Here is a 19,837-nt window from a genome sequence, read left to right as displayed (position 1 = left end):
TCATTCAACAAAACCTAAGGAAGAACAGAATATACTCCAGGCACGTGCTAGACATTAGGGATTCCTGATGAATGTGATGTGACCCTGCCCCAGATGCTCTCTTGACAAAGGAGCTACACAGTTCCTGCTTAGCAAGAGCACACAGTAGTAATCCTATTAGCATAAAAGAAGTATTTCCAGTTTTCTTCCCTTTAGGAGCTGATATTCCACTTAGGGGATTATCTCAGTCATTTGTTTTCCTTCCTTTCTTGAATGGCCTGCCTGGATTTTGAAACTTCCTGTACTTATTCAGATGGGTACCAGATTGCAACTGAGGAATTTGGAAAATACATGAGTTCTGTGGTTCTATTTTGTTCCCTGACAATAGCTCAGTGAAAAATACAATGGTCAGGATTAAGATGCAACTAATGGTTAATATAAGACTTTGGGACCATCAATTTCATTTTTTTATGTTATTCCTTACTCTCAGTAGCATGAGAGGTCCAGAGTTGTGTTTCTCTGCAAGGCATAGCATAATCAATATAATTACATGTGCTTTGTATTTCGATAACAATTCGAGAAAGCATAACGCCTTTCACATCTATTTTCTAATCTTGTAGTGTGGGTGTATTATTCTTGCTGTACAGACAGGCAAGCAGGGATGCTGATGGCTTAAGTGACCCAGTCAAGGTCTCATTTCAAGGCCAGAAAGAGAAGCTGAGCTTCCTGCTAATCCAGTTTAACTCCTTTTCCGCACTGTTTATCATCCTAAAATACCTTATTCACTACTCCTGTTTAAAAACCAAATTTGCAAGTGAGAAGTAACTTATTAAATTGAAGAATTAATATTTGAGGCTTAGGAAATCCTACAGCATATTAAAGAAATTAAACACATCAATTTGACTCTAGAGGACAGATTTTAAGATGTTATTAAACCACATACAGAATAAAAATAAAATGCTTCTATTCTTCCCTGAGTCTACATGATAATGACGGTCATCCTCTACATCATAGTATATTTCAGCACAGGAGGAAATACTATTTTTCCATATATTATATTTAAAATTCAAGGACATAGAAAAATAGAGTATAACATTAAATAGGGAAAAAATAAAAATGACTCCAACACTGTTTGAAATACACACACACATATATATACACACACACACATATATATACATACATATGTACATATATATAGAACACATGAGATGGAAATACATATAAATGTCAAGCGATTATCTCTGAGTAGTGGGCTTATAGGCAACTTTGATTTTTCTTTGTCCTTCTTTGAACTCTTTATAGTGAATACACCATAATATCTCCAAGTTTGTACTAGGAAGAATGTTTCTTCATTACTTTTTAGCTGTTTTACTTAACTAATGCTGATAAAAGCAGCCACAGATATCAGTTCCCAAAACAGTATCTCAAATATGACAAAGAAATTATCAGCCTGATTGTCCATTAAGTACTGATAATACAGTCCTGGAACACGAGCACATTATTCCTAGTCTTTCCTCTTGATAAGTAATAGGCAAATATGTCAGAAGTAAATAATGATCGAAGTGAGGGATGATCAATATTAATCTCTCTCTCTCTCTCTCTCTCTCTCTCACACTCTCACTCTCCCTCCCTCCCTCCCTCCCTCCTTCTCTCTCTCTCCCCCCTCTCCCCGCAGAAATACCATTAGCCAGTTTAAGGGGGGAGCAAGGTCCCCGTGGAGAGCCTGGCCCAAGAGGACCACCTGGGCCCCCTGGCTTACCAGGTCAAGGGATACCTGGAATCAAAGGAAAACCAGGGCCACAGGGATATCCAGGAATTGGAAAGCCAGGTATGCCTGGAATGCCAGGAAAGCCAGGAGCCATGGGAATGCCCGGGGCCAAAGGTGAAATTGGACCCAAAGGGGAGATCGGACCCATGGGGATCCCAGGACCGCAAGGACCTCCAGGGCCTCACGGACTTCCTGGCATTGGGAAGCCAGGTGGGCCAGGGTTACCAGGGCAACCAGGTGCCAAAGGTGAGCGAGGACCCAAAGGACTACCAGGACCTCCAGGCCTTCAGGGTCCTAAAGGAGAGAAGGGCTTCGGGATGCCAGGTCTGCCAGGCCTGAAGGGTCCTCCAGGGATACATGGCCCTCCCGGCCCTGTCGGACTTCCAGGAGTGGGCAAACCAGGAGTGACAGGCTTCCCTGGGCCCCAAGGCCCCCTGGGAAAGCCAGGCCCTCCAGGCGAACCTGGGCCACAAGGCCCTATAGGGGTCCCGGGGTTTCAAGGACCTCCTGGGATGCCTGGAATTGGAAAACCAGGCCAGGATGGGATCCCTGGGCAGCCAGGATTTCCAGGTGGCAAAGGGGAACAAGGACTGCCAGGACTGCCAGGACCCCCAGGCCCTCCAGGGATCGGGAAACCCGGCTTCCCAGGCCCCAAAGGCGACAGGGGCATAGCGGGTCTTCCTGGGGCTCTGGGACCAAGAGGGGAGAGAGGACCAGCAGGTGCCCCTGGATTGGGGGGCCCACCAGGAGAGCCAGGCCTGCCTGGAATCCCAGGTCCCATGGGCCCTCCAGGGGCTATCGGTTTCCCTGGACCCAAAGGAGAAGGTGGGGCTGTGGGACCACAGGGGCCAATAGGTCCCAAGGGTGAGCCAGGGCTTCAAGGCTTCCCAGGAAAGCCAGGTTTCCTTGGTGAAGCTGGGCCCCCCGGCATGAGGGGTTTGCCAGGTCCCATAGGGCCCAAGGGGGAAGCTGGGTATAAAGGTTTGCCAGGGCTCCCTGGTGCCCCAGGGCTGCTTGGACAGAAGGGAGAGCCAGGAATCCCAGGGGAACAGGGCTTACAGGGCCCCCCAGGTATCCCAGGGATTGCAGGCCCGAGTGGCCCCATTGGACCTCCTGGAATTCCTGGCCCCAAAGGGGAACCGGGTCTCCCAGGGCCCCCTGGGTTCCCTGGAGTAGGGAAGCCCGGAGTGGCAGGACTTCATGGCGCCCCAGGGAAGCCTGGTGCCCTTGGTCCCCAAGGCCAGCCTGGCCTTCCAGGGCCCCCAGGCCCTCCAGGACCCCCAGGACTCCCAGCTGTGATGCCCCCGACATCACCACCCCATGGAGAGTATCTACCCGATATGGGGCTGGGAATTGACGGAGTGAAACCCCCCCACGCCTATGGGGCTAAGAAAGGCAAGAACGGAGGGCCAGCCTACGAGATGCCTGCATTTACCGCTGAGCTGACTGCGCCTTTCCCACCTGTGGGGGCCCCAGTGAAGTTTGACAAACTGCTCTATAACGGCAGACAGAACTACAACCCGCAGACGGGCATCTTCACCTGTGAGGTCCCTGGGGTCTACTACTTTGCATACCACGTTCACTGCAAGGGAGGCAACGTGTGGGTTGCTCTGTTCAAGAACAACGAGCCCATGATGTACACGTATGACGAGTACAAGAAGGGCTTCCTGGACCAGGCGTCCGGGAGCGCGGTGCTGCTGCTCCGGCCCGGAGACCGGGTGTTCCTCCAGATGCCCTCTGAACAGGCTGCGGGACTGTATGCCGGGCAGTATGTCCATTCCTCTTTTTCAGGGTATTTATTGTATCCCATGTAAGAAAGAAAAAAAGAGAGAAATTTAATAGAAGAAAAGAAAAGGATGCACCAAAAAATCCAAATGGGAAACATAATTGCTTCAAAACATTTATATAGTTGGAAAGTTATATTTAAGTGAAAGTCTGAACCATCATGTACAAATAAAAACTAAGATGCATGTTTAGTGCTCTGCACAGCAGCTTGTGATTGAAAATGATGGGATAGATTTATGTATCAAGTACTGACACTTGTGTTGTACCCACTGGAATCGTATTAGCTGTTTATGTTATGTGCTTCCATGATAACCTGCTTATTCAGATCAAAGTATTTCAGTATGAAAGAGCATAGCTAATGAAAGTCACTCGCTCATACTGTTTACTTTAAAATATTTATAAATATGACTTAAAGAAATGTCAATGATAACAATTACATGCCGTATTTACTTGCATAATTTCCTCTGTATTTGTGCAGATACTTTGCCATGGGATGTGGGAGAGCTCTGCAGTGCTTTTCCCCAGTGAGGCGTGGACAGAGAACCAGGGTAGAGCTTTACTCCAAGGGATGTTTCTCCCCTGTCGGAGGCTGTGTCTTTCACAACAAGAGTTCTACTCAGAATTGTGTGTCTAGTGTCCCTAGAAGAACAACTGTAGTGTATTTACTCGTGCCTTCTGTGTGCCTAGCACTGGATGAGACACTTCTGTGGGGCCTAAGACAGTGCCCCGTAGGGAGCTAACAAACCAGCTGGGAGACATGAGTAGGAAGTAACTCATTTATTCCTCACGGGTTCTTTTTGCTTGTTATTTTTTTTTCCTGTGATTTTTTTTTCTTTCTTGTTGTCTCCATGTAATTTCCATTATGACCCAACTAATATAAACACTTGGAAGTCATAAGAAAAAAAGTAACCCTCTCCCCTCATAACTTTCCAGTTTTGCGGAATGTTCATTATAAATAGCAGTTATTAATTGTGTTTACATGCGTATAATAATCCCCCTCCTTTGTCTACAAACACAAATGACTACAATGAGGTTTCACCCACAAAGGGGATATCAGTACTTTTTAGTAGCTACTGAATTTCGAAGAAATTTCCCTGTTTAGTACACATACAAATCGGTGTGTCATCTGAAGTTCCAAAGTGAATTTCCTAAATCCAAGCCGTCCTTTGATCGGGGAAAGAGGGGGGAGTTTCAGAATTACATAGGAAAATAAATTGTTTTGAAAAAATAATTTCTGAAGTTTTAAATTAAAAAATAGATGTATTACTTCCTGCTGTAGGTACTAAAAATACAGGAAGCAACCTGTGGAAGAGCCACCTGGAATGTCAGAGGGCAATGACAGCCCATGCTTTTTATGTCACCCCACAAGTACAGGAGTCAATACAAATTTAAAGAGAAAAGTAAATTTTTTTCCAGGTTTTCATTTAGGTACATACTAATTGCTTTGCACATTCAAATCTGGTCTCGAAACACAGACAAAGCATTTCAAGTTGGCTATGAGTCTGCTGCTGACACTATAAGCCACTGGGGGGAATAATGTGGGGCTATGGTGGTGGAGTCTTGTATCTACTCCTCAAAGTTAAGAGTGTTGAAATGAGGGGATAGGTACAGATGGGAAGATACACAAATAAATACGGTATAAACACACATGGAATCGTGTCTATGTCAAATCTGAATCATTTTAACCATCAAGAATATTCTCCTCAGCCTAATATCTGTCTTTTCCCTATATGGTATACAAGCACCATTTCTTCTCAATTTCTTAAAAAGAGAAATGAGTTCATTACCACGTGGTTTCTTACTCACAGCTAATTATATGACAAACTTTTCCCATCAAAAACATATCCCACCCAACCTTCATTTTCAAAGCAGACAGCATTTATGTGGCCAAATATCCTTTGGGTTGGTCTTGAGGATGCTGGTTTTGGGCCGATGGCTATGACAGCCACATGGATCCACTGGGCTCTGTCTGCTGAAAAGCTGCATTGAAATGGCTTGGAGGCAAGTCAGATCAGCTGATTTATAAAACTGTATTTATCTGTACATGTATGGGCTTTTTATTTCCACCAAGAGAGAAAGTAGCTCTTTAGTCAAAACCAAATTTCACTTTTCAAATACCTTCCAACTTATTTATTGGTTGTTACTCAATTGCATGTGTGTGTGTGTGTGTGTGTGCGCGTGCATGCGCGCATGTGTGTATTATCAGGCATATGCTTCTAACTTTTAGACAGGGGAGGAGAAAAATCTATGCCAGATACTGTATATTCTACAATGGTGCTAATCTCAGAGCTAAATGAATTACTCCATTTAATTTAAAAAGAGTTTTAAATAATTATCTATGTATCTTTGTTTCCCTTTTGAATGTTGCACATCATGTTAACACATTTAGTGTAAAAGCAGATGAAACACCACATGTTCTAAAGTCTAGGGATAGTGCTACAATCCCTATTTAATTCAAAATTAACTAGAACTTTTCCATGTGAAATGGACCAAACTGACAATATTGTTATTTAAATACAGAGTTTTAATGCAGGATGACATCCCACAAGGGAAAAGAATGTCTGTAGTGGGTGACTGTTCTCAAATATTTTACAGAATACTGGTAACTTTGAGTTTCCATGATAGATTTGAGACATGTCAATAGCAAATCATTTTTGTATTTAAATTTTTGTACTGATTTGAAAAAAAAAGTCTTATTAAATACCTTTAAAAGTATGTTTCTCATCTTGTTCATATCACTCAGCTGACACTGTTTGAACTTCGTAACTGTTTATCCCCCAACGTGTTAATTAGCTGCTGACACAGAGACCTAACATAATCCTAGCTTAACGGGACAATTCTTTCTCTTTGACATAACAGCTGCAAGCATAAGCAGGCTGGGGCTCATGTGGCAGCCCCAGTCAGGGCCCCAGGTTCCTTCTATCTTGTTGCTTTTCCACCAAGAGGGCGTGGCCTGCATCTCCAGGGTCCAGGAGAGCTAACCACCACAGGCACATTCCAGTCAGTGGGAAGGAAGAAAAATCAGGAAGGGGAGAGCATGCTTCCTTCTTAAAGAACTCAACCTAGTGGTTGCTTAGATCACCCTCCCACATACCATGCTCTGAATTTAGTCACACTGGCACAACCAGCTGCAAGGGAGTGTGGGAAATGGAATATTTACTGCAGGCAAGCACATGTCCAGCTAAAAATCAGAGGTTCTATTAATACAGAGGAAAGGAGAACAGATATTAGGGAACAATTAGCTGCTGCATCTGTCACATCCAACCTAAAAGGATAAACTGCCACAAATCTCTTTTCTCCCACAAAAAAACTAATCTTCATGTACTCAATTCTGTTACAGTTTGCCACACCAGAGCCAAAATTTTTGAGGGGAGATAGTGATGAGTGGAGTTTCAGAGCAGAAACAGACCTGTTTCAAGAACCTAAAGGTCTTAATAAGCATCACTGATAAGGAAAGAATTCTTTTGTGATGACTTATCAAGTTCAGAATGATCACAGCTTATCATGTCTAGACTATCATAAAGGGACTACTCAAATCATTCAACAAGCAACTATGTAGCACCAGTCTGTGGCTGGTTAACTCACTTGTTTAAATGCATCAATCTGGAAATTCAAGGCCATAGCTTCCATTCCCACATAGCCCAACTAGTTCTATTTCATTCCACAGCCAAAGGCTCTTCCGTAACATGGACCAGTCATCTCATGTGCACACAGTGTTGGTCACAAAAGTAAATGGAAGGATAGATACAAGTGACAGAGGCAAGGAGGAATAAATGGTTGGAATTTAGAATGCTGGACAAGCAGGGCAAATCCATCATTACAATAGGTCTATAGTATCCCTTTACATTAAAACAAAACAAAAAGTAGCCCCTACTTTGCACCTGATATTACTAGGCAATGTGAGGGGCACATAAGCAATAGAAAACATGACCATTCTTTTAAAAAGTATCTTTTGTTTAGAGGACATCAAGATGTTTGTTAAACAAGTTGACTTCCAGGTGATATACAAACAAGGGTGGTATGAAGGCAACTGGATGCATAGGTGCTAGCAAAGTTCAGAAAGAGAAAGGCCATTCCATGCTGCTCCCCTCCTGGGAATGCCTTCTCTGACCTATCTGCTCGATAATCCCTCCTCACCCCTCAGGACACAGCACAAGCATCACCTCTCCTTCCCTACTGCTCAGATTTAGTCACTACCCTGCCTTGTACAATCTTCTGTCCCTTTACTTTTCCTGCTTTATAACTGAACTGTTTTTCTGTCTCCCCTATTGATAGAGTGTAAGCCTCTTGAGAGCAGGCACCTGTTTCATCTTTGCATCCACAGCTCATCACAGAGCGCTGGTCCAGCTCCAGGGTGGAGGGAAGAATGAATCTCGCAGGGTTGCTGTGGGAGCTAGTGCTAAACTCGATGTGAGGTGTGACTGAATCCAGCTCTGGGATTCCAAGATTATACAGAAGATTATATATCCCAAGATTATTTAGAAGTCTACTGTGGGATAAAAGCTAATCTCAGGTAGTTTTTTGGAGAATACGACTTTTAAAGAAATCATCTTTAATTTGACAGAATTTGGATGAATGGAGCATAGGGCTGTGTGTGTGTGTGTGTGTGTGTGTGTGTGTGTGTATAAGAGAGAGAGAGAGAGTCAGAAGGGGCGGTGGGGGTGGAGTGGGGTGCGCAGAGATAAGGGAAATGACCTGACTGGTTCAGAAGAACTACTCAAAAACTAGTAAAGGAAACATTTAATAACCAAAGAAGGATCAAGTGATGTAGGGCTTTACATATAGGGAAGATACATTTATATTTTATCTAATATGCAATAAGAAGACATTGTAGGTCCTTAAGCAGGAAAATGGTATGAACATAAGTATTTTAGAAAAGTTACTTTGATGATTCTATGGAGAATGTATGATACAAGTAGCAAAACCAATGAGGAGATCAGAACAGCTTTAATCCAGGAATGGGGTGATGGGTTGATGGTTCAGGGAGCCTAACCAAGTCTAAAGAGTGAAAGTTACATGTCAGGTCAGGTGTTAGGGTTTAAGGACTGCCTAACAATGGAGCTATCTCAAGGGCTAGGAAACGGAATGAAGAACTGAAAACTGAAGAGACAGTTGAAAGACAGAACTGACCCTGGAGACAATCCCAGGATGGCCTTATGAGGGAGAAGGAAGCTTGACTTGAAGGTGGTTTCCTCACTGATACGCTTGGAAAACAGGGACGGTGCCACTGATAGAAATAGGCAGTCCTCCAGTGGAGCCTGCTCCAGGCGGGGAAAGAAGAGACGCTTGGTTTACACATTGACTTGTGGGATCTGCCTGTGCACCAGACGCGCATTTGCTAGGCAGATGAGGGTAAAGCCATGAGCCTGGAGAGAGACCTGGTGGCCTATTGTAATAAGAAGGAGAGGAAAGGCACTCAAAATCAGTGGCACCATTTGCAGACAAAAATGATTAGAGTGCTTTAAAATCTCCTCCCTTACTTGCTCCAGGAATTTATTTAACAGATCCTTTCATCACAGATATAGCAAAGGGAAATGGCATCCCAATCCACATGGAATTACAGTGAACTCCAAATACGCAGAGCCAATAAAAAGTGTAAATCAATCATGTTTTCCTATATTTCAGAAAAGTTTTTCTCCTTAATGGTCCTTGTGACTCTAAAATGAAAATATCATGCTCATTCCATATCATGAAAAAGAAAAATATCTATGGAGTAGCCTTAGGGTTATCTTTCTTCTAGCAAAGAGTTACACAGAATTTCTGATGCTTTCATTTTCAAAACCAATATTTGTATCAGGATCAACTTTATGCTCAAATATGTTATTCTTTATGATGTCAAATAGATGTTAATGATTTTTATTATTAGAAAAATATTTTTTGCTAATTCCTGGAGATAAGTGCATTGGACTTTCAATTTAAAAAGTGGGGCACATCATCCCATTTTAACAAATTATTCAGAAGTTTCTCATGTGTGTTACTGAAACACAGAACCATCTAACTGAATTTTCCTTTGAGGCATCCAGAACCTTTCTAGAGGTTTTTTTCCTTTGCTATCTTAATGCAAGTAAAAATAGATTTTTATTAGATTCAAAAGCACTTCTAAATTAAAGTTTATGATTCCTGTGGAGACCTACAATTCACATGCTTTGTTAAAACCACCAAGACCTAAAAATTAATTTTATAATGAGCATGGCCAAGTCAGTTCTCATCTAACAAGTGAGTGGCTGGCAGCAACATTCACATCTGCTCTTCATTTGTGGGTGACAGACACAATGGGGAAAGCATGGAATGCTTCCCAGATTCCAACTGCCTACTAGTAAGAGCTGCCTTTCCTCACCAAGGCCAATGCTGTCCTTGTCATTTGTTCTGCCAAACCAGAGTCATCAATATAGAACATGTTAGGAGAGGGCTCTGAGGCCAGGCTCAGAGAACCAATCTCAGCTCCTCTATTTAACAGCTGTGATATCTTGAATCAATTATTTAACGTCTCTAAACTTCAGCTTTTGCACCTGTAAAACAGTAGGTGATAATAGTAACTATTTTCTACATTTGGGAGGGTGTTATGGAGGGGCAACAACCGCTACTATTTACTGAGTGACAACAATGTACCAAAATGCTTTAACTGTTTTTATGTATTAACTTAGTTACTCCTTATCATGACTCTTATTATTAGCTCCATATTACAGCTGAGGCAAAGTAACTTGTCCAAGATCTAATGACAATGCCAAGATTTTAACCCACACATCTGGCTCCATAGTCCATGCTCTGAGCTATTACACCATACTGCCTAAAGGCAGGAGATAAAAGTTCTCGGCTGCCTGAGGAGCAAACAACTGTCAGTGAAGGTTTAGAATAGTAGCTTGCCTCAAAAGAGAGAGAGATGACCTCAGTTATTTCTTAGTTACTGTCCTTACCAGAGACAAGGAAACAGCCAGCTATCAAAAGACTACATACTGACACGTCATGGTGACATCCTTACCCCTTAGGAGATATGAAGGCAGTTGGCTTTAAAAACTGAAGGTACCACCTCACACCTATTAGGATGGCTACTATGAAACAACACAGAACAGTACAATACAAAACATAACAAGTGTTGGTGAGGATATGGAGAAATTGGAACCCTTGTGCACTGCTGGTGGGAAAGTAAAATTGGGCAGCAGCTATGGAAAACAGTATGGAGGCTCCTCGAAAACTGAAAAATAAAATTACTGTGTGACCCAACATTTCCAGTTCTGAGTATATACCCAAAAGAACTGAAAGCAGGGATGCAAACAGTTATTTGTACATTCCTGTTCATAGCAACATTATTCACGATATCTAAAAGGTGGAAGCAACCCAAATGTCCTTTGATGGATGAATAGATAAACAAAATGTGGTATATACATACAATGGAATACTATTCAGCCTTCAAAAAAGAAGGAAATTATGCTACATGCTACAACATGGATGATCCTGGAGGGCATTATGCTAAGAGAAATAAGCCAATAACAAAAGGACAAATATTGTATGATTCCACTTATATGAGACACCTAGAGAAGTCAAATTCATAGAAGACAGAAAACAGAAGGGTGATTTCCAGGTGCTGGGCGCAGGGGGAGGAAGGGATGAGGAATTATTGCTCAATGGGTATAGGGTTTGATTTGCAAGATGAAAAGAATTCTGGACATGGATGGTGGTGATGGTTGCAAAGTAATACGAATGTACTTAATGCCACTGAACTGTACACTTACAAATGGTTAAGATGGTAAACTTTATGTTTTGTGTATTTTACTGTAATTTATAAAAATAATCTAAAAAATAAAAAAACTAGAGGGAAAATATCTGTTAACAGGACCAACCCATGATGTAGGATGTAACTGAAAATGACCTCCAGCAGCCACCCTTACCTCCACGTTCACCAGTGTTCACCAAATGGGTAAGGAGTCTAAGCCGTACCACAGCAGTGGTCCAGAAACTGCAAGTCCCAGCCTCTCCCAGGGAAGTTCTGCAGACCACTGTGGGGCTGCCACCTACTGCACCTCCTCTACTTCAGTGGATATGACCTTCTAGGGAGCTTAAGACCCAGCTGCTTGAGGCAGACAGTCCACCTTCACCTAGTGACTCCAAAGGACAAACTAGAATGAGTTTCCTTTCTTCTTCAAGGCTAAACATGCAATCACCATATCAATTTTCTGGTTCCAAAGGTGAAGTTAAAGATCAGGTGTTTCTTCTTCTAAATGATCTTTAGAGCTCGTACGTATTCAAGATTTGAACTTTTTTTAAAGTAAGTTTTACTTTAGCCACCTGACCTCACCAGGCCCTGTGGGAAGAAAGATGGAAAATTCACTGCAACTCTAGGCAGGGTACCCCGCGGCCCATAGGAGACAGGAAGTAAGCATGGCTTCTAAAACTTGCAGGTTCCCAAAGAACAAGTTCTCCCTCTTGTGGCCAAAGGAGAAACAACAGCTTCACAAGCAGGTTTTTTTCTTACATGAGAAAAGTGGGTCAGGAATTCACTTCTGAGGATACAGCGTGGATGGTTTGTCTCTGCTCCACAACGTCTAGGGCTACAACTGGAGGGGAATCAACACCTGGGGCCTGTAATCATCTGGAAGCATCTTCATTTATGGGTCTGCCTGTTGATGCTGGCTGTCAGCAGGGATCTCAGCTGAGCTGTGGGCCAGTATACCTACATATGTCCTTTTCACGTGGTTCCTCTGTGTGGCCTACCTTGGGCTTTCTCATTGTATCACACCTGGATTCCAAGTGAGCATCCCAAGGGAGCAAGGTGGAAATGCATAGAATTTTTAAGATTGCGCCTCAGAGGTCACAGAATATCCTTCCTACCATATTCTTTCAGCGGAGGTGACAAATGCTTGCCCAGATTCACAGAGAGGGAAGCAGACCCCACCACACAACAGAAGGAGTGTCAAGGTCACATTGTAAGAAGAGTATGTGGGATGGGAGACATTTGTGGCCATCTCTGAAAAACACAACCTGCGATATGTCTACCTGGATATTCAGGGTCTCATCCATAGTGCATACTCACTAGCGGACCTGGACATGGGACACGAAGATCCACACACTTTTGCTCACTCCCTAGTTCCCTGCAAATGCTTCTTCCCAGATCTCTTTGCTACTGAACTCTAAATATTATATCTTCCAGGCCCCTGACCCACTCAACCACACAATTCACTATTGCTCAAGACTCTGTATTTATCCTTAGCTCAGACTATTTCTCTCTCCATTCGAAGGAGATAATTAAATGTACATCTTGAAGCTCTGCCCACTAGAAGGATTCTCCTCACACTGTCCTGTAGGGCCCCCCCCTGAGTAGGACTGTAGTGCAGTAGCAGTCCATTTTCAGCTCTACTAACATATCAAGCCTGAACCAGTCATGAATATTTCCTCTAACATCATCAGCTGGTCACAGGGAACACCTCATGAAGCCATAGGTGTGAGTGAGGAATACAAGACAGAGATCTTTACCTCCTGTGCATGTAAATTACTTATGACTTCTGGACCTGCTTAGATGTGATCCCATATATATCATTTCTATTTTTCAGTGGGTTGCTGCTGTGGGCACCCAACCTTACAAAACCCAGGTCTAAAAGGGCAGCTCTGATAATATAATCATTTGATGCTCCATTGTCAAATGCTCAGTTTCTGCTAGAACTTAGTATCATGCCAGTAGCTGCTTTTTGAATGGTTCGGCTACTGAAGGTATGGCCTTACTCTAAAACCCTAGGAATTTCTGAAGGTCATGGTGAACAATAATAAGCAACGAAAAGACTTGGGTCAAAGGAAATTTGTGAATTATTCTCAAAGCAAAATTTCTGGCCTGACACTTTTCAAGAAGCAATCTCATCACCACACCCTTTGCCCTGGGTTTATTAAACAGCCATTTCAAAAAGAAAAATAAATAAATAAACAAAACCCTATGAGTTTGTGCTGTGATTCCCCTTTCAGGTCCTGCCAGACTCCACACAGCATCATCAACTCTCACCTAGCACCTTGGAATCTGCCACGTCATTATGAACTAAGGGGAAGAGCAGCTTGTGTCACAGCCTGGACCCACTGCCAAGGCTTCTCTTCTTTTGACCCTACTCAAAACTGGCAGCCTTTTGACTCAACTGATAAGTGACTTAGAGCAGTATTTCTAAGTGTGGCATAGGCTAGCTGTAAAATCTAAACAGGTGCACCAAATACTGTTCTCTATTTCTTGCATAGGTAGTAGGTGGTAGGAGATGAAAGATGCAATAACTTTTCCTTTCCCTTGAAGGGGATACCAGGCATGCCTCATATATCCAGACTTCTAAAAACATGATCAATGTTTCAGGGCCCTGAATATTTATGATTTATCTCTCACACTTTGGCATGTATGTATTTTCCTAGGGCATCCACAGTACTGGCCATTTCCTGCTCCCCAGATCCAATTAATACTATATCACCAATAAAATGGTTTAAAGTGATGTTTTGAGGAAGAGTTCAAATAATCACAGTCCTTATGAAAAATATTATGACAAATATCAGGACAGTTAACCAGCCTTGAGAGTGTTCATAGGAAAATATTCACAACTTTGAGTGAATATGAACTCAATTTTTCCCAAGTGAAGGCAAACTGCTTTTGATATTTTTTCCTGATAGGAATCAAATACAACACATTTGCCAAAGCAAGTGCTAGAGGCTGTGTTGATTGGTTCAACCAAAGATATAACACCTGGTACATCCTCTATGCTTAAAGATACCATGTGATTAAATTTACAGCAGTCCACCATCATTTGCCATGGTCCATCTGGCTTTGGAGGACCATACTAGTAAACCAAACCCCTTGCAGCCTTTAAGTCTTTTAGGTTGGCATTAATCTCTGCAACTTCACTAGAATGAGATAGTGCTTCTAATTTACTATCTTTGAAAGGACTGGGGAAAGGGAAGGCACTTTCAGGGGCTTCCACATGACCCTTCCTACCTTAACGGTTCTTACTTTATTGGTCAGAGGATCAATGTGATGGTCCTACCAGCTGCTAAGTACATCCATCTCAATTACGCACTCAGCAACTGGAGATATGACCATAAGTTGATGAACCCATTGAAGCCACCATGAAACAGATTTAGGCCAGGACTCTGGCACCTGGCCCCTGTATGCCCCACTCTAACGGGGGTTATGGTGGCAGTTTGGATTCCCTGTGTCAATGTAGTTACTCTGTATCCAACAGCCCTTGAAAGAGCTAGGTATTTCCCATTTCTACAGTGGACAATTACTCTGAAAAATGGCCATAGTTTCCTTTGGAAAAGGTATGAGTACATATTGTATATACTGGTTGTGTTGCAGAGAACTTCCTCAGGGGGATCCAGATTCCCTTTAATCGATGGATTCTTGAGTTTGAGAATTGGCTCATATCTGGAAACATGTCCAAAGATCATGCTTTTCCATTTTGGCAGTTAAAAATCTGCCTTCTGCTTACCAGCTCTTGATTTTGTTGTTGTTGCTATATAAGTCAATCAATACCCTCATTAGCTTTCTATCTTGCCCCTAGGAACTCATGGTCTGTGGAACACCACAGACCCCCTACATTTCAAGGATCCCTGACCACTGATTAAATTCACTTTGCTTCTGATGGTTCAGTGCTGCCAACTGCTTTCACTATTCTGGAATTCTATCATATTCACGGACACTCGGGCATCTCCTACTGTCACCTCTGGCCTACACAGGACAGTCACCACTGAGTCTCTCAACTAAGTCAGTGTCACACACTACTGCAATCTTATGGTGAAAGAACTGTCCTCTGGGCCCTCCCAGGGAAGACAGTCAGCTGGTAGGTTCTCTGGTCTCACATGATAAATCCATTCTAAAGTCCACCGCTGAGTCTCCCGACCCTTTCCTTAATAATCTGCCAAGGCAGTCCCTATGTTTCCATCTCATTTACTATAGGTTACCATTGTGTCTAAGTTTTAAGATGCCATCCCCACAGGATGTTAGGACTTCACAGGACATTAAATCACTGGCCACTGGGGAGTGTCTCCATATCAATATCCTCTCTCCTACCCAGCTTCACACACTGCTGGTCCAATACTCTCAAGATCCATTACCTTAAGAAATTCGTGGTTCCTGCTGAATATATCATATATATATATATACACACACACATACACATACATACAGATATATGTGTATATATACATATATATATATATACCTATAGTCTTTCTTGTAAATAAATAATTTTCTCCTATAATAGGGGCTGTACTTTCCACTCTGTCTATGCTGAGAACTAACTCTAGTTATTGGTGAAGAAGCAATGAGAGGAGGTGAGGGCTCAAATATCATTTTGTGAGGCAACTGACTACAGTGAGGCCTTGAATGGTCTCCAGGTAATAAGAGGCTATTTTCCTCCAGCAAGGGAGAAAGGGCCAGTTCTGTCAGCCCAGAAGGCTCAAGAATCTGGAAGTTCAGGAACCTCAAGGACATCTACCCAAATGTCTCCATCTCAGTCTCGGTCTCTCCTTCCCTTTGAGGACTTGACTTGACCATAGGTAACATATCGGTCTGTGCAGTCAATCTCTTTGTAGCTCTGCTACCCTTTTGATCAAATTTTGACCTGAATTTATAGCACAGTATGGTCTCTGGTTGCAGAAGGGCTTCTTTTAAGCACTGCTAGGAAGGACTTCTGGTTTTCTCAGCATATTTGGAATTGATAATAACCAGCCAACTCCACAATCTTTAAAATTACAATTGCCCCATATCTTTCAAGTGTTAAAGCTATTGCACAAGCCAGCATTTCCCCTTCCACCTGTACGTCATTCTAATCTACCACAGGTGAGTGACTGTGTTTTAGTTATTGTGATGTTACAGTACACCAGAAGTTTTTACCATTCTTCTTAACACTACCAATTATGTCCTTGTTACCATCTGGTCAGTGAGTAAATTGATTTCCAAGTTTTATCATGAGGGTCTGCTTTCTAGGGTATTTCCCGTACCAACTCTTAATTTAGGTTGCTTCTAAAGCAGACCTTGAGACTAGGACTTGGGTGCAGGTATATTATTTGGGAGGTGATCTCAGGAAGCACAAGTGAGAGACTGGGGAAAGGAGACATGAAAAACAGAAAAGGCAATAAAGTGTCCATCTGGGGACCCTTTAAAAAACTGTGTGAAACATATTTCAGAATTGTGCCACCAAAGGACAGAGAATCTGGAGCATTATCTACTAACACCTGTTCCCTTTTGGTTGAGGGTTGCCCTTGGGAGCATTAACTGCATTGATTCTTGGGCTGAGCAAGCTCCCATGGTGCCAGAGAAGCAGACAGTAGGGGTGCTCAGGGAGGGAAGTTGTCAGCATGATGGAAATAGTCTACCACAGCTACAAAGAAGCTCAGATATGGGCCAAGGGAAAATGGAGCAGGGCATCAATAGTATTGCTTCAAAGTCATAATGGAAGAAGACGACAGTATGATTAAAAGGGCATTGTCTCTGCCCCCTGGCTCCTGACGCAGAACTCCTAAATTCCTTGGAATTTCCTGAGTGGTAGGAGTCTTTTTTTCTAATAAGGTGTCACTTGGTGGGCTTCTGGACAGGGGCTGGTCACCAGAAACACCAAGCCATGATTAAAAGCTTGGAACTTTCAGCTCACTCCCCATCCTCCAAGAAGGGCAGAGGGGCTGGAGACAGATAATGATGAATCATGCCTATATATTGAAGCCTCCATAAAAATTCCAAAAGTATAGGGTTCAGAGAGCTTCCAGGCTGGTGAACAGATCCATATGCCAGGAATGCCACACTCCAACTCCACGGAAACAGAAGTTCCTGTGATTGGGACCCTTCTGTACCTTACTCTATGCATCTCTTCATCTTGCTGTTCATCTGTATTCTTTATATAATAAACTGGTAAATATAAGTATTTCTCTGAGTTCTATAAACTATTCTAGTAAACGACTGAACCCAAGAAAGGAGTCCATGAGAACCTCTGATTTATAGCTGGTAGGTCAGAAGCATAGGTGACAACTGGGGACTTGTGACCGGCATCTGAGGTGGTTGGAATCCAGGGCCAATAGGAAGACTGATCCTGGGATAAGATCAGGACAGTGGGAAAGTGAACTCACATGGGAAAGTAGTAAGACTGTCTGGCAGCTTTGAATGTCATTTGAGATAAAGGGTCATTATTTGGAATTCTTAATGAGTTCTTAATGAACAGCACTTAACTTTAATGAAAATTTCTCTTTTGTGTAAGTGGATCTTTTCTTATATTTTAAATTATACAAATAACGTGTTATTTGATACCACAAAAATATATGTAACATACCTATAAGTTATAAAGCATAATACTTAAATGCACATCCACTCTATCTGAATTAGAACTTTGCCAATAATTTACATTTACCTTTGTTCTTCCTAATCTCATCTCTCTGACCACTCCCCTCCCCCACCAATCCATATCCTTTTTTTTTTTTTTTTTTTTGCCTCACCACACTGTGAGGCTTGTGAGACTCTAGTTCCCCGACCAGGGTTGAACCTGGGCCCTCCGCAGTGAAAGCATGGAGACCTAATCACTGGACCACCAGGGAATTCCCCCATCCTGAATTTCGTGCTTACCAGTCTCTTACCTTAAAATCACATATGAATTTTTTTGCCTGAATTTTTTTTAGTTTTCTTTGTATCTGAACTTTACAAAATGGTATCTGAGACTTGGCTTTTTTATTTTTTATTTTTATTTTTTGCTTGGCTTTTTAAAATTAACCATTATATTTCCAAAGTATATCCATGTTATTATGTATGTTCATTCATTTACTCTGCTTAATTGTGCAGTTATATTGTAATTTAGTTATCCATTTTCCTATATAAAACATTTGGGTTGTTTCCAAATTTTTGCTATTATTAACAGTGCTGCTGTGAATATTCTTTTATAATTTCCTGGTACACATACGCAACAGTTTCCCAAATGTATATAGTTAGGAGTGGAAATTGCTGGATCATAAGGTGTGTATGTTGACCTTTACAAGATTTTGCCGTATTGCTTTTCTAAGTGGTTATACCAATTTACACTCACAGCAATAACGTTTAAGAGTTCCTACTGACACACATATTCTCCAGAATTTGGTACGGCCAGACTTCTTAATTTTGTCAATTTACTGAATGAAAAACAGTATCTCATTGTAGTCTTTTTTGTATTTCTCGGATTAATAATGAGACAGAACATCTTTTCATATGCTTATTGGTCATGGCACTTCCTCCTCCTCATTGGTATTTCTTATCTAACTTTTCAGTCAACCACCATAATTTCTGCCATCTACATTTCCTCATGAAAGACACATTACTTTCTATGATCACAGATTATTTTACATTTGGCATATTTATATAGCTAATATCTTCCCTTTTAGAGCGTTTAGGACATACTGATAAAGTCTTATCAGTAATGCATTTATAAGCCACCTATTAGTTGGGTGGGTTTTGGATAATTTTCACATTTGGCTAATCTTATCCTCATCAGATTAAGAGTCCCGGTTGTTTCTGAGAATGTATCCTCATCATTAGTTTAGACCTTCATCCTTACAAGTTGTAGCTCCTCTACTTGAGTTGGTGAAATCTGGAAGGCGGGATCGTATCCTACTCATCTTTAAACCAGTATTCCAATTACAGTGACAGGCACATCACGTGTATTTAATGCATTTTCGTATGATTTTCACCTCATGACTCTCCTGAAAAGTATCGTCCACACACTTAGTTTACAGCTGGCCCCAGCCCTAGGCGCCCAGCGGGTTTTCCCTGCCCACCTCTGCCACTTGAGGGAGTGAGACAAGCACCGTAGGTCGCTTACCTATACTTGGGCAGCAACGGGCTCCCTTCTTCTTCCCTTGTTTCACAAAACCAGGTGTGGGGGGGGGGGGCGCAGTCGAAGAGTGTGCGGGGAAGTCGACTATAAACTCTCCGTACTTCTCGGGTCTGTCCGTTGGCAAGCACTTCTGGACCAGTCAACATTTACTTTCCTCATATCGTATAAAAAGAGCAGTACCCTCATCTACAAGAAAGGTCCAAAATTCATGGTCATGACTTGTGCACGATTTTTTATAGAGCAAACTGTAAAAACACACCGACGCCCAAACACTAACACACAGACGAAAACACACCCACGTGCTATGGTCTTCTCCCGCGACTCAAGGCCTTTGAAACTTAACAGAGGAAAACTGTCTTAGCATTTGGTCTCCCACTTTCGACAATATCTATTCGGCAAAAATAAAACCTAAACAAAATGTTTTAAAGGTAGCACTTAAAAAAATGATGTACTCTTTCTGCTTACGTGTCTTCCTTTCTTTCGGCTTTTGTGGGGGTTT

At 42.2% G+C, this 19,837-nt stretch overlaps 1 protein-coding gene across 3 annotated transcripts in view; it reads left to right on the top strand.

Annotated features, from left to right (window-relative positions):
• Positions 1–5,157, top strand: part of COL8A1 (collagen type VIII alpha 1 chain) — a 154,557-nt gene extending 149,400 nt beyond the window's left edge. For all 3 annotated transcript variants that reach the window (XM_082655587.1, XM_082655586.1, XM_082655588.1), the window contains one exon: positions 1,658–5,157. In XM_082655587.1, the coding sequence (XP_082511713.1) occupies positions 1,658–3,564 (1,907 nt within the window). In that variant the 3' untranslated portion in view covers positions 3,565–5,157. The remainder of the gene's footprint in view (positions 1–1,657) is intronic.
• Positions 5,158–19,837: the final 14,680 nt, after the last annotated feature.

Source organism: Grampus griseus (assembly GCF_964374135.1).
Source record: "Grampus griseus genome assembly, chromosome: 5".
Classification (NCBI taxonomy): Eukaryota; Metazoa; Chordata; class Mammalia; order Artiodactyla; family Delphinidae; genus Grampus; species Grampus griseus.
This window is presented reverse-complemented; position numbering and strand designations above follow the sequence as displayed.